Source organism: Thunnus maccoyii, chromosome 7, assembly GCF_910596095.1.
Source record: "Thunnus maccoyii chromosome 7, fThuMac1.1, whole genome shotgun sequence".
Classification (NCBI taxonomy): domain Eukaryota; kingdom Metazoa; phylum Chordata; class Actinopteri; order Scombriformes; family Scombridae; genus Thunnus; species Thunnus maccoyii.
In genome coordinates this window covers 26,304,228-26,331,689 of record NC_056539.1, presented here as the reverse complement: position 1 = coordinate 26,331,689, position 27,462 = coordinate 26,304,228, and the positions used below count along the sequence as shown (strand labels likewise).

General features: G+C 39.4%; 1 protein-coding gene across 2 annotated transcripts in view; it reads left to right on the top strand.

Annotated features, from left to right (window-relative positions):
• LOC121900806 (collagen alpha-1(XXIV) chain) overlaps positions 1–27,462 on the top strand; it is a 99,753-nt gene that overhangs the window by 16,680 nt on the left and 55,611 nt on the right. For both annotated transcript variants that reach the window (XM_042417345.1, XM_042417344.1), the window contains 11 exons: positions 2,945–4,332; positions 8,287–8,340; positions 11,624–11,677; positions 18,547–18,600; positions 20,038–20,091; positions 22,271–22,315; positions 23,596–23,649; positions 24,197–24,241; positions 24,789–24,842; positions 25,846–25,890; positions 27,136–27,189. In XM_042417345.1, the coding sequence (XP_042273279.1) occupies positions 2,945–4,332; positions 8,287–8,340; positions 11,624–11,677; positions 18,547–18,600; positions 20,038–20,091; positions 22,271–22,315; positions 23,596–23,649; positions 24,197–24,241; positions 24,789–24,842; positions 25,846–25,890; positions 27,136–27,189 (1,901 nt within the window). The remainder of the gene's footprint in view (positions 1–2,944; positions 4,333–8,286; positions 8,341–11,623; positions 11,678–18,546; positions 18,601–20,037; positions 20,092–22,270; positions 22,316–23,595; positions 23,650–24,196; positions 24,242–24,788; positions 24,843–25,845; positions 25,891–27,135; positions 27,190–27,462) is intronic.

Below are 27,462 nucleotides of genomic sequence, written 5' to 3'. Positions count from 1 at the left end.
ATGAAGTTACTCCATTGGTCGGCCAAGTGTTGGAGTTTCCCCATTGGCCATTGCTCTTTCAAAGTGAATTGGCGCGAACAAATTTATATTCTACTTCCTCAGGGGTCGTTTACAGCGGTCCCAGAGTTTTCTATTATGTCCTCAGGGGGCGTTTACAGCGGTCCCACTCCTCAGGGGGCGTTTACAGCGGCCCCACTCATTGACTGCAGCTCATTCCAAATTTATCACACACTAAGAACGAAATACTTTGCTGCTCTTGGATACTACTATCTGAAGACTGAAGACTTCTGAATTCATTGACCAGACCATTTTGTCTGCCCAGGCCATTTTGTCTATCTCTACAAGGTAAGTAAAATGCTTCATTAGTATGTTAGATATTTACCAGAAATTGAAGTTAATGTTACATGACTGTGCTTTAGCTTGTGTTAACAATGTGGCCTCATTTTCGGCGAGACTAGTTGACGGTCGGCAATCAACTACCGTAAATTCCAAGCCTTTTTGAAGGGTTATTGGGGTTATATTAGAGACAGGCTTTTATGTTTGATAAGTATATTTGGTCATATTTTCATATAAAGCCTCCTTGTTTTCTGATCTGCTCCCGTTTGTTCTGTTGTTTTTTACTATATTATGCTGTTAATGCTGCAGTGCTTGAAAAATAAATTGGTCTTTTAATATTTTTAGGCATTGATGAACAATATGTTGTCTTCCATTGCAGTTTGTCCTTGTTATTGGTGACTCACATTTGAGACAAGTATGTTGCCATGCCAGAGGGCTGGTTCAGCTTTGGCTTCACATGGAGGAGACACTGACGCTTTGCAAAGGGAAATATACCATGCTGATGATCCTCCTCTCACTCCTGATGTAGTTTGCCTAGTTGCTCCAAGCAACAATTTGAAATCCAGCCACATCATTGAGATGGCCACAACAGATTTTACATCTCTTCTACAAGCTGCTTTGTATTGCTGACCCCAGAAAGACTTTCTTATTCAGTGTGTGATAAACTTCTGTCTACTGTAATGTAACACTTGTTTCTTCTTTATAACTTTTTGTGTTGGATTTTGCTTTTTTCCTTCCTTTTTTACAGCTCAGAAGTAGATTACCATACTAGGAACCTCTTAAATAATTACATAAAGTAATACAACCTAAAATCATCAACATATGGAAAAGAATTATACCCAGCTTCATGTTCTACATGATCTTCACCCCATAATTTGTTCATTTAATACACATGTTCCCATAAATTACAGAAGAATTCAACTTTACATACTGTATGTCATGCTCATACCTTTCACTGTGTATAAACTGTATCATATACTGAATAATTAATAAACTTTACCATTTACTTTTACTGAGTGTCATTTGCTTCATTATAAGTTCTCTTTCAAATCAAACATATGGTTGCACACTATAATAGTCCAGCACAGAACAGAGTAGGAGAGAAAACGGCTCTCCATGCACCAAGAGGCATGTGGGCGAGTGCACAGTTAAAGCACCCCAAATAACAATCACTCTGATTAAACACTCACAGAGTGTGTCATAGGAAAAAGACAGACATCCGCAGATAGAAACAGATGAAAGAGCACAGGGAAGTTAACAGATAATTAGAAAAGGTATAATTATAATTAAAATAAGGTCTCCTTCAAATCAAACATCTTAAGATACGATTGGAAAGTATTGTTCTGCAACTGCATATATAACAATTTTTTGACTCAAACGTAGCTTAACCATGTCCTGTGATATCCCACTTCAGTGCACTTTACCAGCAAATATTACTGGGACCACTACAGAAATTTGCAGATGAACATTTAATATCCAGGAATTCACATTATAGACGCTACCACTGACTATCCCTGTGACAAATTGGCCACAATTTCGCACACCCATACACCGTCTAGCCATATACTAGGTTTTGACCTAGTCTTGTTCTCACGAATTTAACTTGAACAAGGACTGATTGTGTAATGTCCCGTATTTGTTGCATTTGTAGCAATGACGTATTTTTTGTTGAATTAAATGTAGCAGCCAGGAATACAACATTTTAATAAAACACTTATTAAACCCATCACTGAACAAAAAATAATCAGTAAATAGTGAGACCTGCAATGACATTGACAGGTGTTTGTAATGACTTAGATAAAAACAACAGCCAACAGTAGCGTATAACCACCGTATTCTCCCCTTGGATGTCATGGGTGTCATTCCCCCTCTTTCTTTACCCCTGTTTGTTGTTGCTCTCTCTCCGAACCCTTCAATAAAGCCAAAGAACATATTAAAAACAAAAGCTCTTACACGCTGCGCCATTCAATTAGCGTTTTGACAAAAACACATCTTGCAAAACAATTACTTTCATTAAATACAGACACAGGCATGATTCCCTCAATAACTACAAGATGTTTAAAATCAGTATATAATTTTGTTAGTATAATCAAAAGATAATTGTCTTTTTTGTTTTTTTGTTCTCAGTTATTAGATGCCTCCCTTCATTGTAATCTCATAAATAGTGAAACAGGCTCTCAATTCCTGCTCCATCAGTATGTGCTCTTTTTTCCCTACTCCTGTATCAATCCAATTTTATTAATTTTTTCAATTTTTTGAAATTGTGGCTCTGTAAATTAGAAGTGACGGGAAACAGGAAGTAAGAAAGGAAGATGATATGCACCAAAGGTCCCCAGGGGGACTTGAGTTGGGCATTTCACAGTTATGGTATTAGACTGCTGCTTCGAAGGAATTCATAAGATGCTTTGTCACATATTGTTAAAGAAAACTTATACAATAAAGTCTTACATACAGTATTCAAATTTGTTCTGTGGCATTTATCTTGCAACAAATTGTCAACTTTCACAAAAGTGAGTACCCTAAGATAAGTCTGGGTCCTTTTTGTTTAGAAACTATTAAACCAAAGTCTGCCTGCCTGCTCTTTGACAGTGTCTATTGTGTCTTTCAGGAGTGGATATCCTCTATCGACTGGGGCTTACTGCTCAGAGCAGCACAGACAATCCCTACGAAAGGACCGCCTCCCCTTCAACCACCTACACCACTGTTCCCTCATCTTTGAATCTCCCTGTTCCTGGATATGGGGTGATACTCGACTCAAACTCCCTTTATGAGGCTCCAGCAGGCAGTCTGTTCCCGCCAGAGATTGGTGAGGAGTTTTCTGTTGTGGTTAGCCTAAGCTCCTGGCGAGCGAACAATGCTTTTCTTTTCAGTGTCAAAGATGGCAGGGACAGGCTGCGTTTTGGCATTCAACTGCTGCCACGCAGAGTGGTGGTTTACACTGCAGAGAAGGCCTCCATTTACTTCAACTACAATTGGCAGGACGGGCGCCAGCACCCTTTTGCTGTCGGTGTCCGTGCACGCTCAGTGTCCTTCTATGCAGACTGTGGGGCGGTGCAGCAGCGGGAGCAGACCCTGGGGAGATCTCAAACACTGGGGGACTCTGGGGGTCTCTTCACTCTGGGGAGGATGAACTCCAAAGCAGCACCATTCAATGGTCGAGTCTGCCAGCTTGATATCTATCCCTCGGCCCAAGCTGCTGCGCACTACTGCAACTACCTTAAAAAACAGTGCCGGCTGGCCGACACTTACCGATTGCCTTTGCCACATCCTGGTTTGGATATTGAGGCAAATGACCCCCCCTCTAACCCCTTAACAAAGTCACTTGTTGGAATAGCAGCTACCTATAATACGCCCATAAAAGCCACAGCAGCTGTCAAAATGTCCCCAGGTAGTGTGGTCAAACAGCATTCAACCCAAAGCCCATTAGTACAACCTCATCTGGGGGACCAGAGCCACATTTCTACATTGGAACCCCTTGCCCTCTCTACTACATCGTCACTTGAGCCTGACAGCCCCACTTCAGCTACCCTGAATGGACTACCAGCTCTGGATCTCACTCATAGCTCAATTATCACCACAACCAAAAACGATTTGGCCAAAGGGACTAGGCTCCAAGGGAACACTGATCAGTCTGAGAACAGCACAGAGGAAGACAGCAGCTCTGTGGGCCTACAGACCCCAGATGCCACCCCAGGCCTGGTTTCCCCAGTCAGGCAAAGTCGTGTGAAGGAAGGACTCAGGAACAACTCCATCTCCAGCTCCAGGGACTCCCACTTTGGGCCCCAACAAACTCATCAGCCCCTGGAGACTCATCCGAGACCCAACAGCACCACTTTGTACCGTGAGAATCAGGTGGACACCTCAGAGCAGCATGATCTAGATGGCAGCTATGATGACGTAGACATGGGAGGATATGATTATGGATATGAGGAGCCAGACTTCATCTATGACTACGAAGATGGTTTACGTGGCCCCAAAGGAGAGCCAGGTCCTCCGGTAAGTGACTGAATTTATGAATGTCAATTAGAGCTATGAGTGTTCATGGAACAATTCTCAAAGAGGTGAGCCACAAGCTAGTGCATTTCTGTACATGATCAAGAGGAAAATATCAAATACAAGGCAATCAAAGTTTATTTATTGCCATCACACTTACATACACCAAGGATATATGAAAAATATTTTGGCAGGGCGGTGTATTGATGTAGAGGTGATGGCATGTCCAAGCGCTGTTCTTTTTTCATGTATGTACAAGTTGTTAAAATAACATGTCACTCCCTTGCTGAAATACTGCCAGAGCCTTTTGCTGTTATGGGAGAGAGGATAACTCATCTTAAGGTTGGACGTACACTCTGGCAAGAAGAAATTAGCTGTCCATCCAGCCTCACGATGTAGATAAACTTTTCAGGTATTGCTTATGTTTCCATGAGTGAGATGTGTCTGATCTTTTTATCTGATCTGCTTAAACTTAGGAGTGTACGCAATGATGTAAGATGTCTGGACTCATCTGCCAGTTTCCATAGTATTACCTCAGCTCTAAAGTGCCTGCAGGCTTGTAGGTGGGACGCAGCTCACTCAGCACTGAGTTGTTGCAAGTTTACAACTTACCTTCACTATTTAGAGCCTGAGAACACTACTGCAGTATTATGAGCACAGTACAGTCCACAGGCTCTTTTCCAGTGGGTCACAATTTGGCAGAATATATTGATTAATTAGCCAGTGTGTTTGTTCTTTTCTACTGCAATCTTAAACTGTTTTCTTTGTCTTGGCCACTCTGACCACTTTGATGCAGGCAGGTCTTGAATACTGGGTCAACTGAAGGTCAGTGGCTCACTCAGTGTCATTACCTCTTAGTTTGAACTTGACAACAAGCATGTTTACTTCCTCAAGGGAAATACTTCACAGTTTTGCAGCCACATAACCAGGCAAGTACAGTGGCATTTATACAGGCTGCTTCTGGTCTCAGTAAATATTCCATAATCATGTTGTACATACTTGATTTTTTAGTACTTAATTACTTGTTACTTAGCTCTGCATGGATTTTTGCGTTTTTTTGTTTGAACTGCCATTAACAACAATGGTTTTGTTCATGCATTATGCATCTTTCATAGAAAATTTGCTTTGTAAAAATCTTTCTCTTGGCTGCAACTTGGCTCAACACCACAGAAGAAGCATTTGGAAAATTCACATTCCATTAGTAAGTAATTTTTACATAAATTGGCAGTGGGTATGATTAAACCTTAATAGCAGGCATTGTAAACCAATGTCTTAAAAGATATACAGTAGGACTGATGTGGGCTGATACTCATGGCTGTGATGTGAAGCCTCAGAATGAAACAAGTAACCCAATGACATTAAAAAAACTTCTGTGGTACCAGAAGGGCTAATGGGGTAATTGTTGATAATTGCAAAAGTGGATGTAACTGTTTTTTATCATGAATCAGATAGTTATCAGATCGTTTGGAAATTTGATGGTGTTGGTTGGACGGTTTGGTTGTTGCTCTACAGAGAGAATGTTTATTTAGCCATGTAGTCAGGAAAAGTACAGCAGATTGTGTTGTAAAACGCTCCATAATACAATTAGAATTTACATCAAACAGCATTATATTTTAGTTTTTTCCTATTTTTTCAAGTCAATTGCTTGCCTACTCAAGTAAAACAATGAGATGATGATGATGAATAATAATGAGATGAATGGTGTTACAGCAAAGACATTTGAAAATCATGAAGGGTGAAATATTGGACTAATACTGGTCATCACTTTCAATGCATTTCCTTTCTTTGTAATGTTTCAGTTACATGGTCTGTCACTAAACTACCAACAGTACACATCCAACATATTGACTACATGTTGGGGAAGAATGCAGCGGGCATTATAATTCAGTTCAACTTAATGTCATACAATACAACAAGTTCAAAAGATGATTCATTCCACTCTTCAGCTTTCCAGAAAATCGACTTCTTGAATTGACTCCATTGGGAAAGATTTGACCCTTATCTTGGCTCAGATGAGGCATGCGAATATTATCATTTTACTGCATGACTGCCTTGGTTTCTGAAGGCCCTGTTGTTGTGGCGAAGGCGGTGGTGTGCTCACAGTTTCCATTTGTCAGTGCGTGGGAGTCTAGAGGAACAAACAGCTGTTTCTTTCTTCATCTCTCCCTCTATGTCCATCTATTGCTCTGGCGGAGGATAAGGATGCTCCAAAGCACGCCATTTCATTTGCTGCATCAATGATTCAGAATAGTAAATAGAAGGCTCTAAGGATGGCGATGTCGGTTGGCTAGTTGGTTGCTAGGTTCACCACTTTGGTCCAGACTGAAATATCTGTGCAACTTTTTAATGGACTGCCAACAAATTTTGTGCAGACATCCATGGCCCCCAGGGGATGAATCCCTGTGATTTTGGTGATTATCTGACTTCTCATTTTGTGCCACTAGGTCAAAATTTAAATTTGTCCATCTCCAATCGTAATAGGACAGTGACTCCTTAATGTTATCTAGTAAAGGACATCACTCTTCAAATGTGTAATCTCTTTATTCTTTCAATTTAATTTAATTAGTATTAATCCACTTGAATTAATTAATTGAATTATTGTGTCCTGCTATATCTGATAATAACTTTCCCATTAGTAATGTTTGACATATTAAAATGAGTTCAACTGTCCTTTCTTAGAGAAATGAGTCTTGTCATAACATATTTTGGAAGAGACCAAGTCAGTAACAAACATGTGTTCTTACTAATGATCAGAATTGACAAGCCAGTGCATTTGTAAGAAGTCATTCATTAGAAAAAATAAGCTGGCAGCAATTATAATTCATCAGCATAAATTATGGATGGAATTGCCAATACAAAATCCTTTATTACCCCTGAAGATTGTGTTTATGTATTGCAGTGAATGTGGGTATCCTAGGCTCTTTAAAATGTTGAACCTGCAACTAAAAGTGAGAAATTTTGTCTTTACGCAAAGCAAGCTTATTAAAACACACTGTCACAAGTGCATCCAACAGAGCTAGTTTTCCCTCAATCTGGTTTGGTTTCCAAAGATATGTGAGATAATGTTTATCTTTCTTACTCAATTTATGCATCAAGTCATTTCAGTGTTCCAGCTAATACATTCCACCAAGTGTTACATATTATTCTGTTTTCAATCAAGACAAGGAAAAAATAATCAAGTTAAGCAATTTTCAAGTTAAGCTTATCTTCCTATTGTTTTTGTTTATTTCTCTTTGACTAGACTTCGGGAATCAACCATGTTGAAGTCATTTATTAAGATGAGAAGAAGTGTTGTAAGAGATGTTGTACAAGCCTTTTGTGTTGTATCACTGTGATTAAAGTTGGTGATAAATTAATATTATTGCTAAATGTCCCTTTATAAAATCATTTTTACAAAATTCTTAGATATTGTGGGTCACAGTTCTTATGTCCAAGTTAATTTTGACCAAAAAAGATACTTTTTTTTTAAATTGAGTATTTTCCTAGCAAAACACAAACAAAAATGGACTCAGTGTGGTTTAGCATAAATATAAATGTTTGATGTGATTTTTGTTTTACATCTTGCATCAACCAGAACATGACATGCAGTTGTTCTGTATGCTTCATGCTATCTTCTGTCCATGAAGAAGGTTTATGTCAATCCCATCGGCTGACCAAAGGCTAGTGGTGTCAGTCTCATCTTGAGAATGTAACTCGACCCTTCTGCTGAGAGCTTTCCTAATAGAGCTCTTAGTTGAAAACACTTGGCTCCCTTCTTTGAACTTCATAGCTCTTACATAAATATAGCACATACAGTACTCATCATTTTGGAGGCCTGGACAGTGAACTGCATGTTATTGCTTGCCATTAACATACCCTATCTCTCATTTCTTTTTCCCCTTCACTCCCTCTATCTCTCTCCCTGTCTCTACAACTTTCCTTTCTTTCACTCCCTGTCCCTCTGTCTCTCTAATCTAGGGTCCTCCCGGTCCCCCTGGTTTACCTGGTCCTTCAGGAAAAAGAGGTTCTCGGGTGAGTAATCTGCACAAAGGTGTTGGTACAAAGGCAGTATATGGTAGGGGAGGTGGACTGTATTGATCAGAAGGGGCATTTTGACCATGTGACTGTTTGTAAAAGTTGGATACAATTAAGGAAAAGTTAAATGAGAAATAGAGTGTTTTTGTAACTACCAGATAGGTGTCTTCTTTTATCTTCATGCAGTAGAAGAACTACTTTATTTAGTGAGGTCTGTATATCGGTACCGAGAATTTTAATGGGTAAACTGCTCCTAGATAATGATAATGGAAGACAGAAAACAGAAGAAAAGACAACTGTGCACAAAAAGTGCTGTTTTGCTTAGATTCAGACCATAATAACATCTGTTGAAAGCTGGCCTCTCTACAGGGGTCATCATAGCACAGAAAGTATTGTGGTTTGATCACAGAGTCACCACCGAGAGTTTAAGGTCAGGTTAAAGTCAGTAAGCTGGCTAATCAACAACACTAACACAGTCAGTGAAGACATATTGAAATACTGTATGACCATTGTATTGTCATCTTTTGTTGTGGCAGTCAGCAGCAAGCACTGGCCTATGTGTTTTGCCTTTACGGTTACAATCCAGCCGCAACTGTCAAGGGAGAGGTGATGACAGACATGTTTGTGGTTAGCGCGATTAAGGTCAGGAACAAGTCTTGCTTTGTAAAGGCGCATGACAATGAGATAGTGTGCTCTTAGGATGTAGGCAACGTTTTTTTACTCGTCAGCACTTTTGGAGCATCAAGTTTGAGTGACCAAACAGTACCAGATGCAACCAGCAGAAGCATCAGAAGCAGCAGCAGAAGCAGCAGCGGCAGTGGCGGCCTAGGCTGTATTTTCACTCTGATCTTGAGACTACACCATATGCAACTGCCAAGGCTGTCATGATGCAATGCTGCGATCATACCACAGGCCCTAAAGGCATCTTTAAACAGAACAAGACACATTTTACTAAATGGATGTGGTATGTGAATGGTGTATAAATAGTTCACTCTTGGTCTTTGTAGAAGCTCTACTCTGCACAGCAACATCATCAGGGCTAATTTAATGCAGGGAATGTAAATATCTACAGTGCATCAGTCTTTTTTAGAAGACAGGATGCAATCAAATTAACTTAATTTTTGATTACTAATACTTGAACACTTGCTTCCGACAAAGACTCTCAAGTGTCCAAATAATTATCATGACAAATCATTGCTTATTAAAATGTGAAAATGTGGATAGTATATGTTTATGTGCATGAGTGGGAGTGCCTTCTGTGTATATTATATGTATGTGTCTGTGAGAGTGTGTGTAGTTGTGTGTACATAACATAAAAATGTAGCAGTGGTTCCCTTTTGCTTCCTTTCTCTTATGATCGAGGGCGGCTATAGAAGGCAGATGGACAGGAAGACAGGCTAGAAGACAGAGAGAGTAGATATAGGGTAAAACATGTCTCCTAGTCAAAGGCTTGGAAAGCACATGGTTGCCTCTAATTCATAAAGCAGAGACAGAAGGAGGCTTGGAATCATTATGTGGTGGGAAGCTGAGGGCAGTGTGCAGGGCTGTGGTTATGTCTCTGCTGTCTCAGCACAGAGCAGCAGACCTATTATACTGCCTCTAATTGTTAGTGATATCAGACTTTGAACCAGGGCACAGTATTTTGTGTGGGTGTTTGTCGTGGAAAAGTTGCTTTAGAAGTTCTTTTATTGCATGCTGTCCCCAAAGGTGTCTATTTTAAGTACTGAGATGGTGACTGGTAACAGTCAGTCGGGTATTTTGTGAACGAGCTGCAGTGATTTTTTTTATTGCTGCATTGCCATTTTGCAATTAAGTGACCTTTTGTCACTGTTCAGGATTTCTTTGGCTATCATTTACCACAATGCAATGAATCCTATAGAATTTGCTTTATTTTGTCAATGTTGATCAATGTGGGATTTGCAAGTCAAAAGTTAAAACTCCCTTATGACACTTTAATAGTATTTTTTACCTAAATTTCCAACAAAATTATGACTTCAAAAGCATTACATTCATTTATTTTCTATGGGCAATATGCTCTTGGGGAAACCAGGCTCTGATTACTGACATTAAAAATGAGAAAGAGAGAGATCCTTCTTCCTGGCCCTTGGCTGTAGTGCAGAGGAAGCCTGGCTTGCAAGCAGCAGGGGTACAGATGTGAAGGAATGTAGTGTATTTATGGTGTGTGTGTGTGTGTGTGTGTGTGTGTGTGTGTGTGTGTATGTGTGTGTGTGTGTGTGTGTGTGTGTGCGTGCGCATGTGCATATCAAAGTGCACATGTAGTTGCAGGCATAATTGTGCTTGTGTGTGTCTGTGCATGTGTGGTTGTACATTCATTGCATACCTGTGATGTTCAAGGAATGAAATACCTTTGGTGCACCGAGAACAAATGTGATACAATAAACTATTTATGCTAATTATAAGTAGGGCTGGGAAATGAATCCAGAAGTTATCAAAACCAACATTATGACTTTATATTGACCTAATTTTAGTCACATGGATATGTTGGATTTATTCATTCCTTCTTACAGGCTGCCACCTACTGTACCCCCGTCATACACCTGAACAACAACAACAAAACCCTACAGGCATAGTAACACTCAGAGTTTCCAGTGTGGGTTCATTTCGTAGTAAGACGTAGCAAGTTCTACTTAGCAGTTTTAGGCGATGTAATTAACCATGTGTGTCGAGTATTACTCAGATAGACGAAGTGACTCAAATGTTGGAGAAATGCAGCTTGTGCAATCGCTGACACATGTGGTGTTGGTCAACACCACATGCTATTCAAATTTATTTATGATATTGCTTATTTTGATAGCTACAATTAATGTCAAACAGGGTTTGTTTTTCTTTGATTTTCCTGTTTTAGCAAATACCTGAATGTGTTCTTAACTACTGAATATATTAAATATTACTCTGCCATAATCCATGATTGTCTGTTCAGTACAAGAATGAATGTGCACAGGTGTGTGTAATAAGATGTAATCAGTCATAACTGAGGTAAATGCAACAATTAATCATGATATTGATTTTAGGTGATGTTGCCCAGCCCTAATTTTAAGAATATATGATAGAAAAATGTGATTCTAAAGAAACTGTAGCATTCACTAATTCTAGACCATCCATTTCAGTCCACAAGCACATCTTCATGTTATCTGTCCTTAATTCATATTGCAGCTGGCATTTGTCATATGACTCATCTTTAATACTGAGCTGTTAGCACTCGTTAACAGTACACAGTAAGCTTATCTGTGTTCTCTCTTTCTGTATGCATCTGTTTCAGGGTCCCAATGGTCCACACGGAAACCCAGGGCAGCCCGGACCACCTGGGCCCAAGGTGAGTGCCATCTCCAATAGTCGAGAGAGACATAATCAGCTTCTTGAGAGTGCCAGACAGGGCTCTGGTTAGTATCTGTTGGGGGGATGAGACAGATGAGTTTCATCAGAGCGAGCCTTAGGGAGCCTAAGACACAAGCCAAAGCCAGGGATGGTCAATGTCATACTCTACTCCCACAGTCCTTTATTCGGTAGATCAGCCTGTACCCTATATCAATGGAAGTGAACCTGCTGATCCAGTGGCAAACAGTGAAGTGCTTGATTGTGGTTTGGGCTTTCCAACAATGTTCTATAACTACTATTAATTATTAAAACACTTGATAAAGAACAGTACTATATTAAGTTGTACATTTAAGATATGTTTTGCGCCGATGCTGTGTCTTTTGCTGACAAGGTCACGCACAAACTTTCTTTAAACATGAATGGCTAGTTAATTGTGTGACCTACTTTCTTGTAGCATGACATGTTCTAGGTCTGTGCTTGATCAAAAGGTTCGTACCAAGTCACAATAACATACACACTTGATAGCATGCTTAATCAAGCTCCGGGGAATGCACAGACAGACATGGGATCATAAGTTATTAGTTGGAAAATGTCCTTTGGGTATATTAAAATTGTTTTTCATGCATACACTGATTGATGAGGTGGGTCGGGAACTAAGACGTCTATAATTTGAAAAGAAAAAACAGATTTTAATGAGTAGTAGTTAATGCAAACCCATGCTGGAATATAACTTTGCACAGATTCTAGTTTAACTATAATGGTGAAACTCATCAGACTGTGTTATCAAGAAACTGGGTAGGTGATTTTGTTATAAAATCCAAGAAAATCTGAACATTTCGCTCTTTAACCAGATGGTTGATTGTATATTATGGCGGTCTACACCCAGAGTCTTCAAAGTCATGTATTTTCATATCCCTATTATTTCCTGTCTTTAAAGTGGTGATAAATGTGATTGCACCATTGTTTATAATGGTACAATTGGTTGGGTTTAGGAGTCGTTATTGTACAGTAAAATGAGGATTTCATAGGAAGGGGTCTCTCCCCATACTGATGAAGTTTAATGTCATTGTGCAGACTGGCCTGCTCATCATGAGAAAGATGGAAGTGAGAGAGAGAGGCCAAGGTCATTACAAAAATGACAAAAAATCAAAGGACATTGTATCTTAATTAAAGTCAAGTACTTGACTCCTTTCTGATAAATGTGTCTGTTTTGATAATTTGTAATTGACAGCCATCTCCTCACTTGGATGGGCAAATAACCAGACTCTGGTTATAGGAATACAGTATTATTGTCAGCCTACACGCACTTACTTTCTTCACCGTTTTGTGTATACAGTTTTTTTTTTATTTATTAGAAAGACATATATAATCATATTATATATGATATATGATCTGTCTGCATGTGTTTATGTTTCTTCACTGATTTGTACACAGAGTCTTTTCATAAACTAGAAAAATATATGAACAGTGTAAATAGTGGTAATGTATTTCACATCGGCTATTAGTCAGCCAGTTATCACATACAGACAATACCTTTAAATCTCTTCCCACTGCATAATCTAAAACAATAGTAACAATAAATCAGTAACCGGTTACTCATTTAATCAAATCTAACAACATACATTGACAAAAGCAATTTCTCAAAGATTATTCATATCTATGACAATCGGGTAGATCCACAAAGGACAGGACCTCTAGAGCCTGGCAAATTGGGAAAGTGTTAAAAGTTCTCTCCTACATATTTTGCTATTTATATTCTCCATGAATAACCATCATAGACAAAAGCAAAAAAATTAGCTAATGCTAGCTGACAAGTTGGGACCTGTTGCTGTCACTCCTGTTGCACATGTGTTTTTAGGAGGGGATAGTGTCTGGCACAGAGTGGTGTGTGTGTGTAGTGAAGCAAGATAAAGACAAAATTACCTGTATTTGTTGTAATCGGTGTGTCATTTTAAGTTTAATATTGACACATCCTCGATATGTAATAATACTGAATCGTGCTAGAGCCTTGCCTGAACTTGTCAAGCCTCTCAGGGCCTGAAGGACCAGGTTTGCAGACCTCTGCCACTCTTGTTGCTTGCCCTACTAGACAATGTTGTAATGATGCCACCAGGTCACAGATTTTTCATTTAAATCATGTATAATCACACTTACACTCTCACAAGTATCATCTGCTGTGGTTAAAGTTTTTACCAGATGGCATTAATTATAGCAGAGACTGACTGGTTTTCCCCCTGAAGAGCCAATTTCTGCTGTTTAGAGCATGTGCAAGTGGGATTAAACCAGACACTGCCAGATGTAGGCATGCGTGATAATAATGAGCCAGTGTGTTGTCACAGTGTGCCATGGAAGAATGGAGCAGACATGGGTGGTTGGTGGCCAAATGATATACCCCTTTGCCCAGATGGTTGTTACACTGGTTTTCACCACAGGGCATAATCGCGTTAGTCTCGGCTCATTAGCCATGACACTGACTATGTTTACATGCACACTAATATTCCACTATTATTCTGAATATGACAGTATTCCGAATTTGAATCAGGTCATGTAAACGGCATATTCTGTTTGGATATTCAGAATTAGGCTTTATTCCGAATGTAGCATTTTCTGATTTGGTATATAACGATATTATCCAGGTTTTAGGAGCTTTCTGTGGACATGTATACAGTGCATTCAAAATATGCGTCCCAATTGGGTTTTTTAGTGCAGTTTGTGACACACGGTCTCTTGCCTGTTTACAGTCAGCTCTGTGTGTTGTAAACAAACCAACTAGCCAACAATTTTCAAGGGTGGCGTAGAGATGCATGCCCAAAAGAAAAGCCCACATTTCTGGTCGGTAGGAGACATACACGTACATTTAAACATTTTGAAAGACTTGGAAATCAACAGATTTTTGGATATGCACAAATATCGCAGCACCAAACCTTTTCAAGAAAGTAGCTGAACAAATGAAAGAGGTTCACACGGTTGAAACAGTTTGAAAAAAATCACCATTTTGATCAGAGTATGCAAGACTGCATGTAAACAGGCATATTAGTGGCATTTTCATTTTAATAGCCATGTACACAGCTTTGTAGGAATATTGTCCTTTTCGGAATAAGGGCAAAAACCGGAATATTTTGTGCATGTAAACATAGTCACTGACTACAATATAAAGGGAAAAAATGAAATCTCTGGTAAGCTTTTCCCATCATGAGACCAGATGCAAAGGATACATTGAAACAGCTGAGCAAGGATGTGGGCAGCTCCATGCAGATGGTTGTGGTGACTGTGGTCCTGACTTGCTACCACAGAGTGCCTTTCGTTGTATCTTTTGATGTGAAACTTCTTGGTTTTAAGAGGATAGCTCCTTACTTAGAATTGTAGATAGCATTGTACTAAAGATGAGATAAATTAACGAAAATACTTCTCATGAATAATGATCTCTCAGCCTACCTCACCCTACACGCATAAAGAGAGGAATTCGTTTTCCTCCTTGATTAATCAAACAGCACAGGGAGATAGATGGATTTGTTCTGTGTCACCTCTGACCTTGCTGGGACACTGTGTACTGTTGGCTGAAGGCCACCAATTGGTTATTATAACATTCTGGGCCACCTGCTGGCCTACGGTTCCCTCAGCCTGTACACCCACATCTCTATGTGTGCACACACAAACCCAAAATCAGTGTATTTAATACCATGGTGACCTGTTGGTGAGTCATTCTCAGACCCCCAACCCCTTTGTGGAGGTGGAATCGGGACTGAGAGACTCTTTTGTCTCAGTTTGGGAAAACATCTCCTTTTGAAATTGGTTTGGTTAACAGAGGTCCTTGATGCTGAACTTGACATGTGTTTTAAGCCCAGTCTGAAATATTATGGCTGTTATGTGCTTGCAGGACTTAAAAGAGTCTTTCAATCTGCTTCATGCACTGCTGACTTTTTTCAAACAGAAAGGTAACCTGGTTTTATGCTGTGGTAGGATTTCTCCTTCCCACCCCCAAGCTTTTGTATGCCTCAGTGACTGTCAGTCAAAACTATGGGAATATAATCCTCAAAATCCAAGTAGGTAATACCTGTTTTGAGTAGGTATAGACAGCTATTGAGGAGTATATGTGGGTCTAAGGTGTCAAACATGGCTTAGCATCACCTAAATAAGCTGGAAATTAAGCACCTCACACCTGAACCAACTAAGAAAATATGTTGTGAAATCTTAGATAATACGTCTCATATCCAGATGTCTGTATTACAAATCACTACTACTATCACATATGTGCCACATTTTTAAACCTTCAGAGCAAATTTTGAAGTGTACAGAATGATATATTTTCTGCCACACTGGACCTGCCAACCAGTCAACAACACCTGACCGTGGCATTTACAGTGTTGACAGCAACAACTCAGATTAGGTAGGTAGTCATGTTGAAATGATGTAGTTGTCTCCTAACATTGCTGATTTGGCATTCTATAACACATCTATAGCTGCAGCAACATCTGGTGAGATGTTTTAGTTAAACTTCATTTTTAGATGTATGACAATAGAAAAGATTTTATGGCCTAAATCCACATCATTTTGGAAAGAAAAGCCCTGAGGCTTCTCGCTGTTGAAATGTGATATTGCTGTTCTGTGGAAATGCACTTAACATCAGCTCCATTCTGGCAGACTCTTGGACTTGTTCTCTGCCTTGTGGGAGCACATGTGGTCTGTGATGACACAGAAACTGAGTGAGGTCTGGATCCTCAAAGGCAATGCTACTTTGTTGTTAAGTGTTACTGTCTTGCTTGGTCACTGTGCAGGAATGAGGACCCCAAATCTATGATGATTTCTAAATCAGTGGTTTATATAAAAAGAACTGCATGTAATGCAAATTATACTAAATGATGAAGGGTCCTCTTGAAGCTGCAGTAAATGCAGTAAACTGAAATATCTGTATCTGTATAAAGGTTTGTAGATTTTAAAACAGGCTTAAAGTATCAATGAACAAAAGACAGTTATCTGGAAGCAACAGTAGATAATTCGAAGACAAAGGGTTCTCACACATACTTACAGAGTCTGGTAATCTTTGTCAGTGTGCATGGTGCTTTCCAACAATGTCTCTTACTGTTATTGCAAAACACACACCTATCTCTTGTAGGCTTGTAGGGTCATGTATGGAACAAACTGTTTCTCAGTTCCACATACAAATTTCCTCACCACATTTTGTACATAGACCCTAGAAAAATGTAGATGTTCAGTAACCTCTGTGACTTCACCTATAGATTTCTAAAGGAACATTGTGAGTTTTTTTTTATGCCTGCTGCCATCTTGTCAGTTGTTTGGAGCCACAACTGCAGAGTACCAGTAAGTGGCAAATTCTACCGCTTGCCACATAACTGCTCCTAACATCAGCTCTTGGAAAGGTTGGGGATCTTCCCAGCTTACTTCACTACAGTTGAATTGTTTTGCTGCCATTAGAGGAACTGCATCTCAAAGTGTCTCCACGTTGTCTGCTACACAAAGCCACAGTGGTTGCTGCTTGGAAATAGCCGTAATACTGTAGAAAGCATGTAGTGTTTAATTTTAAAGCTATGGTATGTAACTATTCCACATTAAAATGTCTAAAAACGACTAGACCTATGTTATATCTTTTGTTGATTTGTGTATTTACATTATCCCTAATCTCCATTTCATTTGGTCGCCTGTCAATGGCGTCATACCCCCTATACAACTGAGTGTATGCACACAAGATGTATGCATTGGCGTTGTGGTTGTCTGCCACAATGGCATCCACCAAAAATTATATGCATATAAGATAATACATTGGTGTCGTGGTTGTCATAAACTGATTTTTAAGCCACATTTTTACAATAAACTTTTTCTGGTTGTGTTTAACTATATGTTTTAACCGTATGAAGGACTTTTGTTATTGGATGTCTGGATCTTAAGTTATCAGAGAAACAAGCTGAGAAAACGTTAGCAGCAGCTCGCTAGCAGCCCCTCCCGGAAATCTTGTGCCCACCAAACAGCGTTGGAGAAACACTGATTTTTTTTTACGTGAAACTGCTTTATTCAGTGTTTTTACCTGTTTCAATCACCGGGTCTGTTTGTTCTGGAGTGGAGGAGACCTCTGCAGATAATTCTGCTCCTGGTAAAAACATCCTTAACAATGTTAACTGAAGTAATCCTAACCCGGAGAAGCTGGCTGTTTAACAATGAAGACAACTCCCATGATCCCACGCTACTTCACAGCAACATCAAACTCCATCTTGTGTTACCAATTGATTGATTGATTGATTGATTGAGAGACCCCTACCGGCAAAAATTAAATATTGTGCATTTGAATTCAAAACATGTATTTTCACTTCTCAGTCATCTCATCATGTTTTGGTATTCAAAAACACTATTGGTGAAAGCTTTGTAATGCCACCATATGGATATACTGTATACTGTATATAAATCATGTTGTCACTATCAAATGAACATTGTGACATTAGTGTAACAAATGAGACTAATATCAGGAGGATTATCTCCCAGCTTCTGTGCTACTTTGTAATGTTTTGAAAACCACTTGGCTAGGATTTTTGAAAGATTTTCCTTACTTAATGGTATAAAGGGATCTGTTTTGCAACAGGAAGTGATGGGTTTATGAGAAAAGCAGTCCAAATTTTTGAGAAAGAAAGAAAATAAACTGAAATGGAAATGTCATTAGATGTAGCCAAGGTTTTATTTATCCTGCTCATGTAAAGAAATTCCATGACTCTATCCAGAAAGTAAAAAAAATAAAAAATAAAAGAAGTATTGAAAGTTAAGTAGGAAAAAAAAACTAACTTTTGTTGTCAGTGACTGATACAGTTGAAATAAATTTGGGTTGCTGAAGATGTCCTTACCCTTTGACCCTCTCTAACCTAGGGTTCAAAAGGGGACCCTGGACTGTCTCCAGGTCAGGCTCCATCAGGAGACAAGGTAAGGAATCCACCACAGGGATCTATGTCAGGCTCCCTGTCTCTCTGTTCTCCTTCCAGTCTTTTGTTTTTTTTCCTCTTTTCCTCTCTTATGTTCCCACCTGCCTGTCTCAAAGCCTTTACTCCCCTTGGTCAGTGATACTTCTCTTGAGACACTTTAGCTGAGTTGGATTCACATCCAGTCTTCACAACATCAGTCTATCACCTGACAAAGTCTATGCTCACTCACAGCTTTTCTCTGTGTCCTTCATTGTATTTATTGATGAATTGGGACAAATATTGTGAAAATTATGAATAATTGTTGGTTTCAATCATACAGTATAATGGGTTATATGAAGCAATAATGATTATTTAACAAATATGCCTTAAAAGGTTATTAACAACTGGACTATTGATGATTTGTGTAAAATGGAAGATGTATTTATGAGTGTTATCTCATAATGGGTTATCTGTATAAATTTGTGGTAGATGAATGAGGTTAAATATTACTCTTTCTCAGCCTGTTTCATTTATTCAACCACTATTTCTAAAAACCCCTTTTTTGCATCTCTGACTCACTCTGTTATCATTGATTTCACAACAGCTGGTCTCTTTCTCCATCCTTGTCTCTTTCATGTCAAACATCATCACAATAATGATTTTGCTGAGAAGTCCTGCGAAATGTCTTGAACTAATTAAGCTCCAAAAGTGTCTTTCTTCTTTCAAGTTTTAATGCTCTGCACACTCACAGAAATCCCCTAAGAAGGACTGTTGTGGGAAAGTGTAATATCGTCCTCCAGATCATTCTGGTATACCCAGATTAACTCTAAATTTAACTTAAAACTAAACAAACATTATGTGTCCACTATATGTATCCGACTGCATCCCGATGTAATCTTCACATATTATTGTAGACCTCTCGTCACTCCTCGTAGTGAGTCTTTCATTTTTATTTCATTTTTGTTTTTAAACATTGCATCTTTATCCCTCTATTGGCATGTTTGTCTGCATTAATATGCTCTCTCTAATCTCCACTTACCTTCTCAACTCACATGTCTGATCTTTCAGAGGAGATAAATATCGCAGCATATGGTTTTGTTTTGAAGAAGTTTAGTTAAGACCTCTTTAATATAAATAGATGGTAGACACAGTCTGAAGCATAAAGTTGCCTTTGAACTGTCGATCTAAATCATCTGTGAAAAATCAGCTACTTTTTCCTGCTCGTGATAAACATTAAAATATTTTACATTGATGCTAAAGGATGAATGTAGGAGACCTGAAACAATAAGATGAATTTACTTTTTATAACATGCTGCTCTTAAGTGTACAATTATTGTTATATTTTTTATTGTTATAATGCCTTTTTAAAACTTTTGCAGTGAGATCAACAATTTTTAATAAAATATATCTGGCCTTTGATGGTGCTGTGAATTACTCTCTCTTTTATTTGTTCCAACAGGGTGACAGAGGTCCACCAGGTCTGCCTGGTCCGGATGGATTTCCAGGACTGCCGGTACGATTCAGTTTGTTAAATTGCTTGTGTAAAATTGCTTAAACTAGCAGTGGATACTGAAGATCTTTAAATTCTCAAACACAAGTTAGAAATTGGTTTAAATGTATGCATACATGCAAACACATACAGTGCCAGTCAAAAGTTTGGACACACTTTCTCATTCAAGTGAATATTTGTGTGTAATCACCACACACACACACACACACACACACACACACACACACGCTGTATCAGTGTTCCCACTGTATTCTCCCCCAAGTGTTAACCACAGACATGAGCTGAGGCCTCAACAGGCCCTTAATGTGGTCAGTATTAGGTTACTCAGAGACGGCCCACAGCCCACCCTGCTCTCTGCCTGTCTCCCAGTCTCAGTCTCTATTTTGATAGAGAAAAATATATATGTCTGCTTTTCTTGCTAATTCTCCTTTCTTACTTAATCTATCTACCTCAGATTGTGTCCTCTCCTTCATTATCTTTTCATATCTCTGTCTCTTTGTATTTCTGTGTTGCTGCCCCTCTCTCTCAGTCAGACCTTCAGAGCTGGATGGGATGTGTTGCTATGTTGCTTAAACCTCATAGGCTTTATGGTCAAAGTTAAAGGTCATCCAAAAGAGGAAAGGCACCCTGCCCAGGGTCAAGGGGTCAATGACATGCACAATATACCATGCCTTCTCAGGTCAGCAATTGTCATGCCAAAGGAAGAAGGATTTCATGGGCATTGCTCAAGGACATTTTCCCAGTGTCCACCAACTTGCACGTATTCACACACACATTTGTACCCTGTATAACTGTTAACTCCGGTTACTATTTACGCTCTAATCCAGAGCAATTTATTGCACACGAATTCAATGTCTTGTGCTAAAAGGCACATGGCTGTTGCTGGAACTAAACTTGTGGCCTTTTGAAGCAGAGCAGACTCTGTATCCGCTATATTACGTCGCCCTGCCACCTAGATGGCCATGTCTACACAGTTGTCCCAGTTGTCCAGGTAGCTTCTTATTGAAGCTTTGAGTCTGGTCTCCGCATAGCTGGCCTTCACCTTGCCTCCCAGGAGGCCATCCCTGTGTTTGCAGTAGCTGAACTTAATATACCAGGACATTAACGGTGCCCCGTCAAGTATTTTCAGAGGAAATGACTGACTCAGGGCCTATGCTCTTTACCCCCAAGTGGGCCTTTTATTGAGTGTGAAGGTTCATGTGTCACAACCTAGGAAAGCACATTACAGAATCTATGGCACAGTTCAAAAAGGTCTCTCACTGCCCCAAAAAGATACTGACCCGGCCCTGACCTTGTGCTTTAGAGCTGTAAACATCTGTTGTTGATAATCACATCCAAGGGAAAAATAGAGAAGAAAAGCTCTGATTACCGAATAATAAATCCTGTTTAGTTTACAAAGAAGTGCTTATTTAACTAAATGTGGGATTTGGCTGTAGTACAAAACTGACTGTGGATTAGAATGCGTTGACTTCTCCTCAAAGATCGCTTTTTCATAGACTTTTGTGTACATTTTACAAAAAGCATTAATGTTTTAAATGTGTTAGAGTTCCTTTTTTTTTTAAACCTCACCCATGCTGTACTCTGCAAAAGAGTCAGGACCCGAAATGGGTCACGGACTGGTAGCCAGAAACACTACATGACAAATTGAATAATGTGGCTTTAATGAGTCATTTTCTCTGTAATAGGGATAACCTAGATCCTGCAGCATCTTGTTGTTATTACCTAATAATGTTCTAAGTTTTAAAAATAGAAGCAAGATTATTGAAACCCCTAAGCCTGGGATATAGCCGACTGCTTTTTATTTGAATATTTGACTTTATGTATTTTATTGTTTTAAGGTCAGTTGTGTCCCCACTGGTGGGTAAAAACACACATGTCACATACTGTGTTATGACTACCTGCCAGCCCCAAAATGACATCACAGGCCATTAACAAGACCCTGGACCTTAAGAGTGGTACCAAACTGCTGGCTGCAGGAAAGAGGATATTCCTAGATCCATGACCATCCCTCAAGTGTCTCATTTTGGGATGGATGCACACAAATAAAATATAGTGCTTGATTGAGATGTACAGTGAGGACAACAAACTCTGCAGTTGCTCCCTCAAATGATTCACTAGCAGTCCTAGTGAAGCATTTTTTGTTGTTTGATTGTTTTTCCTTGTGTTTTATTCCATATTTAAGGGCCCTAAAGGTTATCCAGGGCCAATGGGACTGCCAGGAGAACAAGTAAGTAATGATGTGTGTGTGTGTGTGTGTGTGTGTGTGAGCAAGAGAGAGAGTATGCAAGGATTATTTTTCCAGAGCTCAGCAATTTTCATAAGTACTGATGGGATGTGTGTGTCAAACAACAAAAGCATCAAACTCAAGGATTGGGAGACACAATCTGTGATACAGTAATTGTGCTGATGCCAGTTCACTACATTCATACATACACAAACAGGATTAGTCAATACACATATGCTTACACACGCAAAACACACAGCTGTGTCTGTGTGCATTGTCAGCCAGTTACATCAGTTCCTTTTATCCTTCATGTATCCCCCTCTCCTCAATGGAAAAACTCAGTCAAAATGTCTTAACTTAATCAAAATGCTAACAATTTACGAGCTCCATTACACAGGCTCTCTACACATGTCCACACCAGACTGCTCTGAGCATAGAGAAGGAAGGAAACCATTAATTTCTCCTGGGATTGTTACTTTAATGTCAGTTACACTCTGTTCCTAAAGATGATAGCGTCGTAGAGATCCTGTGCCATTGCGCCTTTTTACTGTTAAGGTGCGTTGTCATTTAATTTAAAGGAGTTTGTCCTCAGTGTTTTAAACTGTTACAAGACGCCATTTTTCTTTGTAATGGCACAGCTTTCTAGGTGCCCTTTTACAAACCAGAATATCATTTCCATTCCAAACCATTAAAACAATCCCTAGAAGCCGATTTTAAGGGCCTGTCGTAACTAAGTAATAACGGGTCATTGGCACAGTTTAGATAAGAAAAAATAATTTAAAAAATGTTTTTGGTTTTATGATGGAAAATCAAAATTGAAGCACAAGGCAATGAAAGCATTGACCTTACAACAATATAAAACTCTCACAGATTTATTATGGTGCTGTCAGACAATAATGATGAATATCAACAGAAATTGTTGTTTTAAATGCAGATTAGCTGAATTTTTCAAGTATAATGTGTCATTTTAACAGTGGGCTGAAATAACAGCAGAGTGAGCCAATGTTGGAGAGGTGGGTTGGAGGGGTGCAGAAAGTTACAGTTAATAGACAGGGTTGTCTTAGTGGAGGTTGTCTGGAATGAACAGTGCTTGTTTTATTCCTCAGTTGGCAATGCGGGTAGAGGTTTGTGTTTCTCCTCTTTCACTTTATCCATCCATCTAATCTCCCTATTCACTGTTCATTCTTTCTCTCCCTCTCTCTCTCTCTCTCTCTCTCTCTCTCTCTCTCTCTCTCTCTCTCTCTCTCTCTCTCTCTTACTGTTTGTCTCTGTCTCTGCTGCAGGGCATACCAGGACCTCCTGGGGAAGCGGGGGCTGCAGGTTACCCTGGCAGGCAGGTGCAGTGAAAAATACAAAAATACGCTTCCAGTTCTTCCATCGATCCTCTTAGATTCTTCATTGCTCTACTGAGAACTCCACAGAGAATACACAGCAATAAAAAAAGATAACTGCATAATACACACTGCTGTCTGCTTCCCTATACATGTTTCCTACCCATTTTGGAATCAGGCAGTAAACAGTTACTATTTGTACTATATTGAAAATACACCATGAAATTAAAATTATAATGAAATGAAGACATTTATGAAATTGGTTTCTTGATGTTTATTCATGTGTGCAGTCTGTGGATGGGATTTTTTTGGGGGATTTTTAGACCATGTGCTCTGCGTGCACACAGTGTGGCCAAGGATATATAAAGTTGCAACTTGAAGTATAAAAAACACATGTTTTCATTTAGCTGTCTGTCACTCAAGTCCACTGTACTTCTCTTTATCAGGCATTTCAGAGTCTGATGTGTTTAGGTTTGCCTCACCATGTGAAATCACTGAGCTTGCGTGTACTGTACAATGGGTCCTCCTCACCAGAGTCTTTCCTTTGTTGCAGGGCTCAGCTGGGCCAGAAGGTAACCCAGGGCCTAAAGGTGTCCGTGTAAGTACAAGTAGCTCTCTGCTCTCATTCTGCCCTCTTTCCTTAAGCAGTGCTGAATACTTCATTTCCTGAAAGGATTAGGACAGTGTCAGCCCCTCAGCCTTGCTCCAGAGAGACTGCCCAGAATTTGAGTTTGTATTTCTGACGTACTACCTGATATAGAGCTGCAGACTGCTTGTGGGGGCTGGTCCGGCCTCTGGGTTATCTCTATAAAGGCAGACTGGTTCTTCTTACATATTTGTTTCACAAACCTAGAGAATACATGTAGAACGTATAAACAAACCCTCATGGTATGATGATGATCGTTTTAACACCCTGGATATGAGGATGTTAAAATGCTACTTGTTGGCTAAGTTAATTCTTGTGAATCAATCATATCACTATTTTATGATCACAAGGTTTGTAAGCAGAGTTTATGCTAAAATGGATTTATTCAATTTTTAGTTGAATAGAAATATTGTGGTAAGATTGCTCTAATGAAATATCACACTGCTGAAAAGTTATATTATAATGTTCAGATAATCATGAACATATTGCTGATTTCCAGGGTTTCATTGGGCCTCCTGGTGTTGCTGGGCCACCAGGGCTGGAGGGGGAGAAAGTGAGTGATATTTTTTCTGTTTATATTAAGTGCACATTATGTCAAGATCTTTATAATTACGATTCATGTCTTTTTGGAGATATTTTTCATTCCCATTACTTCACAGAACCCCCCCATACCCACTTTCCATTTGTTTTCTCCTCTTTTGTCTTATACTTTTGTCTATACTAATATATTCAGACCAAATCAGGCATTGTGGTACACTTCTGCAGGGTTGTTCAGAGGTGTGGGGCATCTTCCTAGTAATGTCTGTGTCCTCCCTCATGGCAGGGTTGTACAGCTCTGATCAATCTGATCTCCGGCTGTGATTGGCCACCGCTGCATGACGTCGGGTTGTGTTTCTCCAAAAGCTGATTCTGGTTCAACTTTCTCACCGCAGGCCGCTTCGGCATCCCTGCGGCCCCCCACAGACTAAATGCGCTACCCCTTTTTAAATTCCACATCGCCTGATTTGGTGTAAATTCAGCCTTTCAGCAATTGGCAGCAGCTATTTCAAACTTTCATTTATGTCTTCAAAATTATAAGGTTTCAGAATAAAATGTGGGGACAGTTTTTATTTTCCATTTAGGCTATGCCTGAATGATGTCTGTCATTCCTTCATTCTTGTGAGATTCCAGTCTCAAGGAACTCCTGGTTTTGATGGCTCTGTTATAGCTTGCTACACACCAGCTTGATTTATGCCAAGCAAACTTTTAATTTAATGTGCTGAAACGATTTTTGAATCCTGGCTTACAGGAGGCCAGAGGCCACAAGAGGTTAGGTATCTTTCTGCACAGTTTCATGGTATTATCTTACCAGCTAATATTAGAGGAGAAGGTTTTCCTACATTATAATAATATAGATTAACAGATCAGAATAGGAGAAATGTGCCTTCTCACTCTTCTGTGAAAATCTCTTAATTTTAGGCCAGTGGCTAAAACATGTTGTTATACCAAATCCCTGAGAGCAGCATGGTTTCATGCCCCAGATTTAAATGATTTATATACTTGTTTTTCTTTTCTAGGGCATTCCTGGTCCCGTTGGAAAACCTGGCCCCAAAGGAAGACATGTAATAATTAATCAATTTTGATTTCTGCATTGTTCATAATTACTTCCAAACACAAAAATATAAACCTCTGTCATCTGTCAATAGCTACGGGGAGGGGGGGGGGGGGGGGGGGGTGGTTCTGGTGTGATTGTCTGTGTTATTTCATCTGGAAAATCAAGGGGATTGTAAAAACTGAAATATTATCCATCTCATATTGTGTAAAGTATCTTAAAATAGCAGTACTTCACATCCACAAACACCCCAGGCATATCTTAAGGAGATTCATCTGTATGCAGCATCTGTTCTGAATGTGTTAAAGCAGCAGGATGCTAAGGGCCCATGGTTAAACAGTGCAGAGAGAAAAGAAAAATACAAAAAAAACAAGTCCTTTAGTGGATTTAACACCATTCAAGATGTGGCAAATCAAATTGGAAGTGTTTGATGGCATGTATTTTGGAATTGGTCCTGCAAAGCCAAGTTTGTTCTAGGGTGGCATTGACAAAAAATACAGTTAGATTAAGTTGGAGACAGATGGAATGTGTAGGTTGGGCCCTCACTCTGTGAAAAATTAATGTTTTAAAAACAAGCCTTAGCTTCTCTGTGTTGAAGTTGCCAAGCGGGCAAGCAGCCCAGTGTCTGTTTTTTCTGGAACATTGAATCCTGTCTGGCTAACTGGATCAAAGTCTGTGGCCAGTCCACAGGCTCACCAATATACTGGCTAATCTTGCTTCATTAAATAAGCATTATTTTCACACCATGTCAATACAAATTTGATCTTGATCAATGTGTAGGTTAACAGCTATAGATATAAGTAAAGGTTGGATGCTTTGCATGACAGAAAATTAATAAAGTAAAATATCAAAAAAAGGGAGAAATTCAAAGCTAAATTTATTACTGGTTGGAAATTCTTTCACCTGTGTAGAGGTGCAATATACTGCAAATTTAGAGTATAATTACAGTGGTTGCCCTGACCATTAATTTGGTTTATTCTGTACACACATCTATTGTCTGTCTGTCCATCCTGGAAGAGGGATCCCTCCTCTTTGCTCATCCTGAGGTTTCTTCTATTTTTTCCCAGTTAAAGGGTTTTTTGGGGAGTCTGACCTTATTCAAATTGATGGCCTACAGATAAAAGGGGCTGTATGCTGTACAGATTGTAAAGTCCCTTGAGTCAAATTTGTGATTTGCGATAGTTGGTTATATAAATAAAATTGACTTGACTTAACTTGACCATCTTAAACTGACTGTGGATGTATTTCCCCACAGGGTGTGGTGGGTGATGCAGGGGAGAGGGGGCCTCCTGGTCCTGATGGCGATGAGGTAAGAACTCCCGTCTTCTTTTGGTGGTTTTAGTTATCTTCTTTTTTTTTTGTCCTTTACTTTTTTTATCTCAGCATGCTATTCCACTTTTCTCTTCTCAGTCAGGATCTCCACGCTTTTCACTTTCCTCAGTCATCGTGACTATTCATACAAGGGCACAGTGCAAGGCTATTTCCTGGATAAACCTTTTCAGATTCCTATACATCCATAAGTAAATTTGTGTTCTTTTTACATGTAGTTTAGGCCTTTTGTCCCCACAAATACAAAAGTATT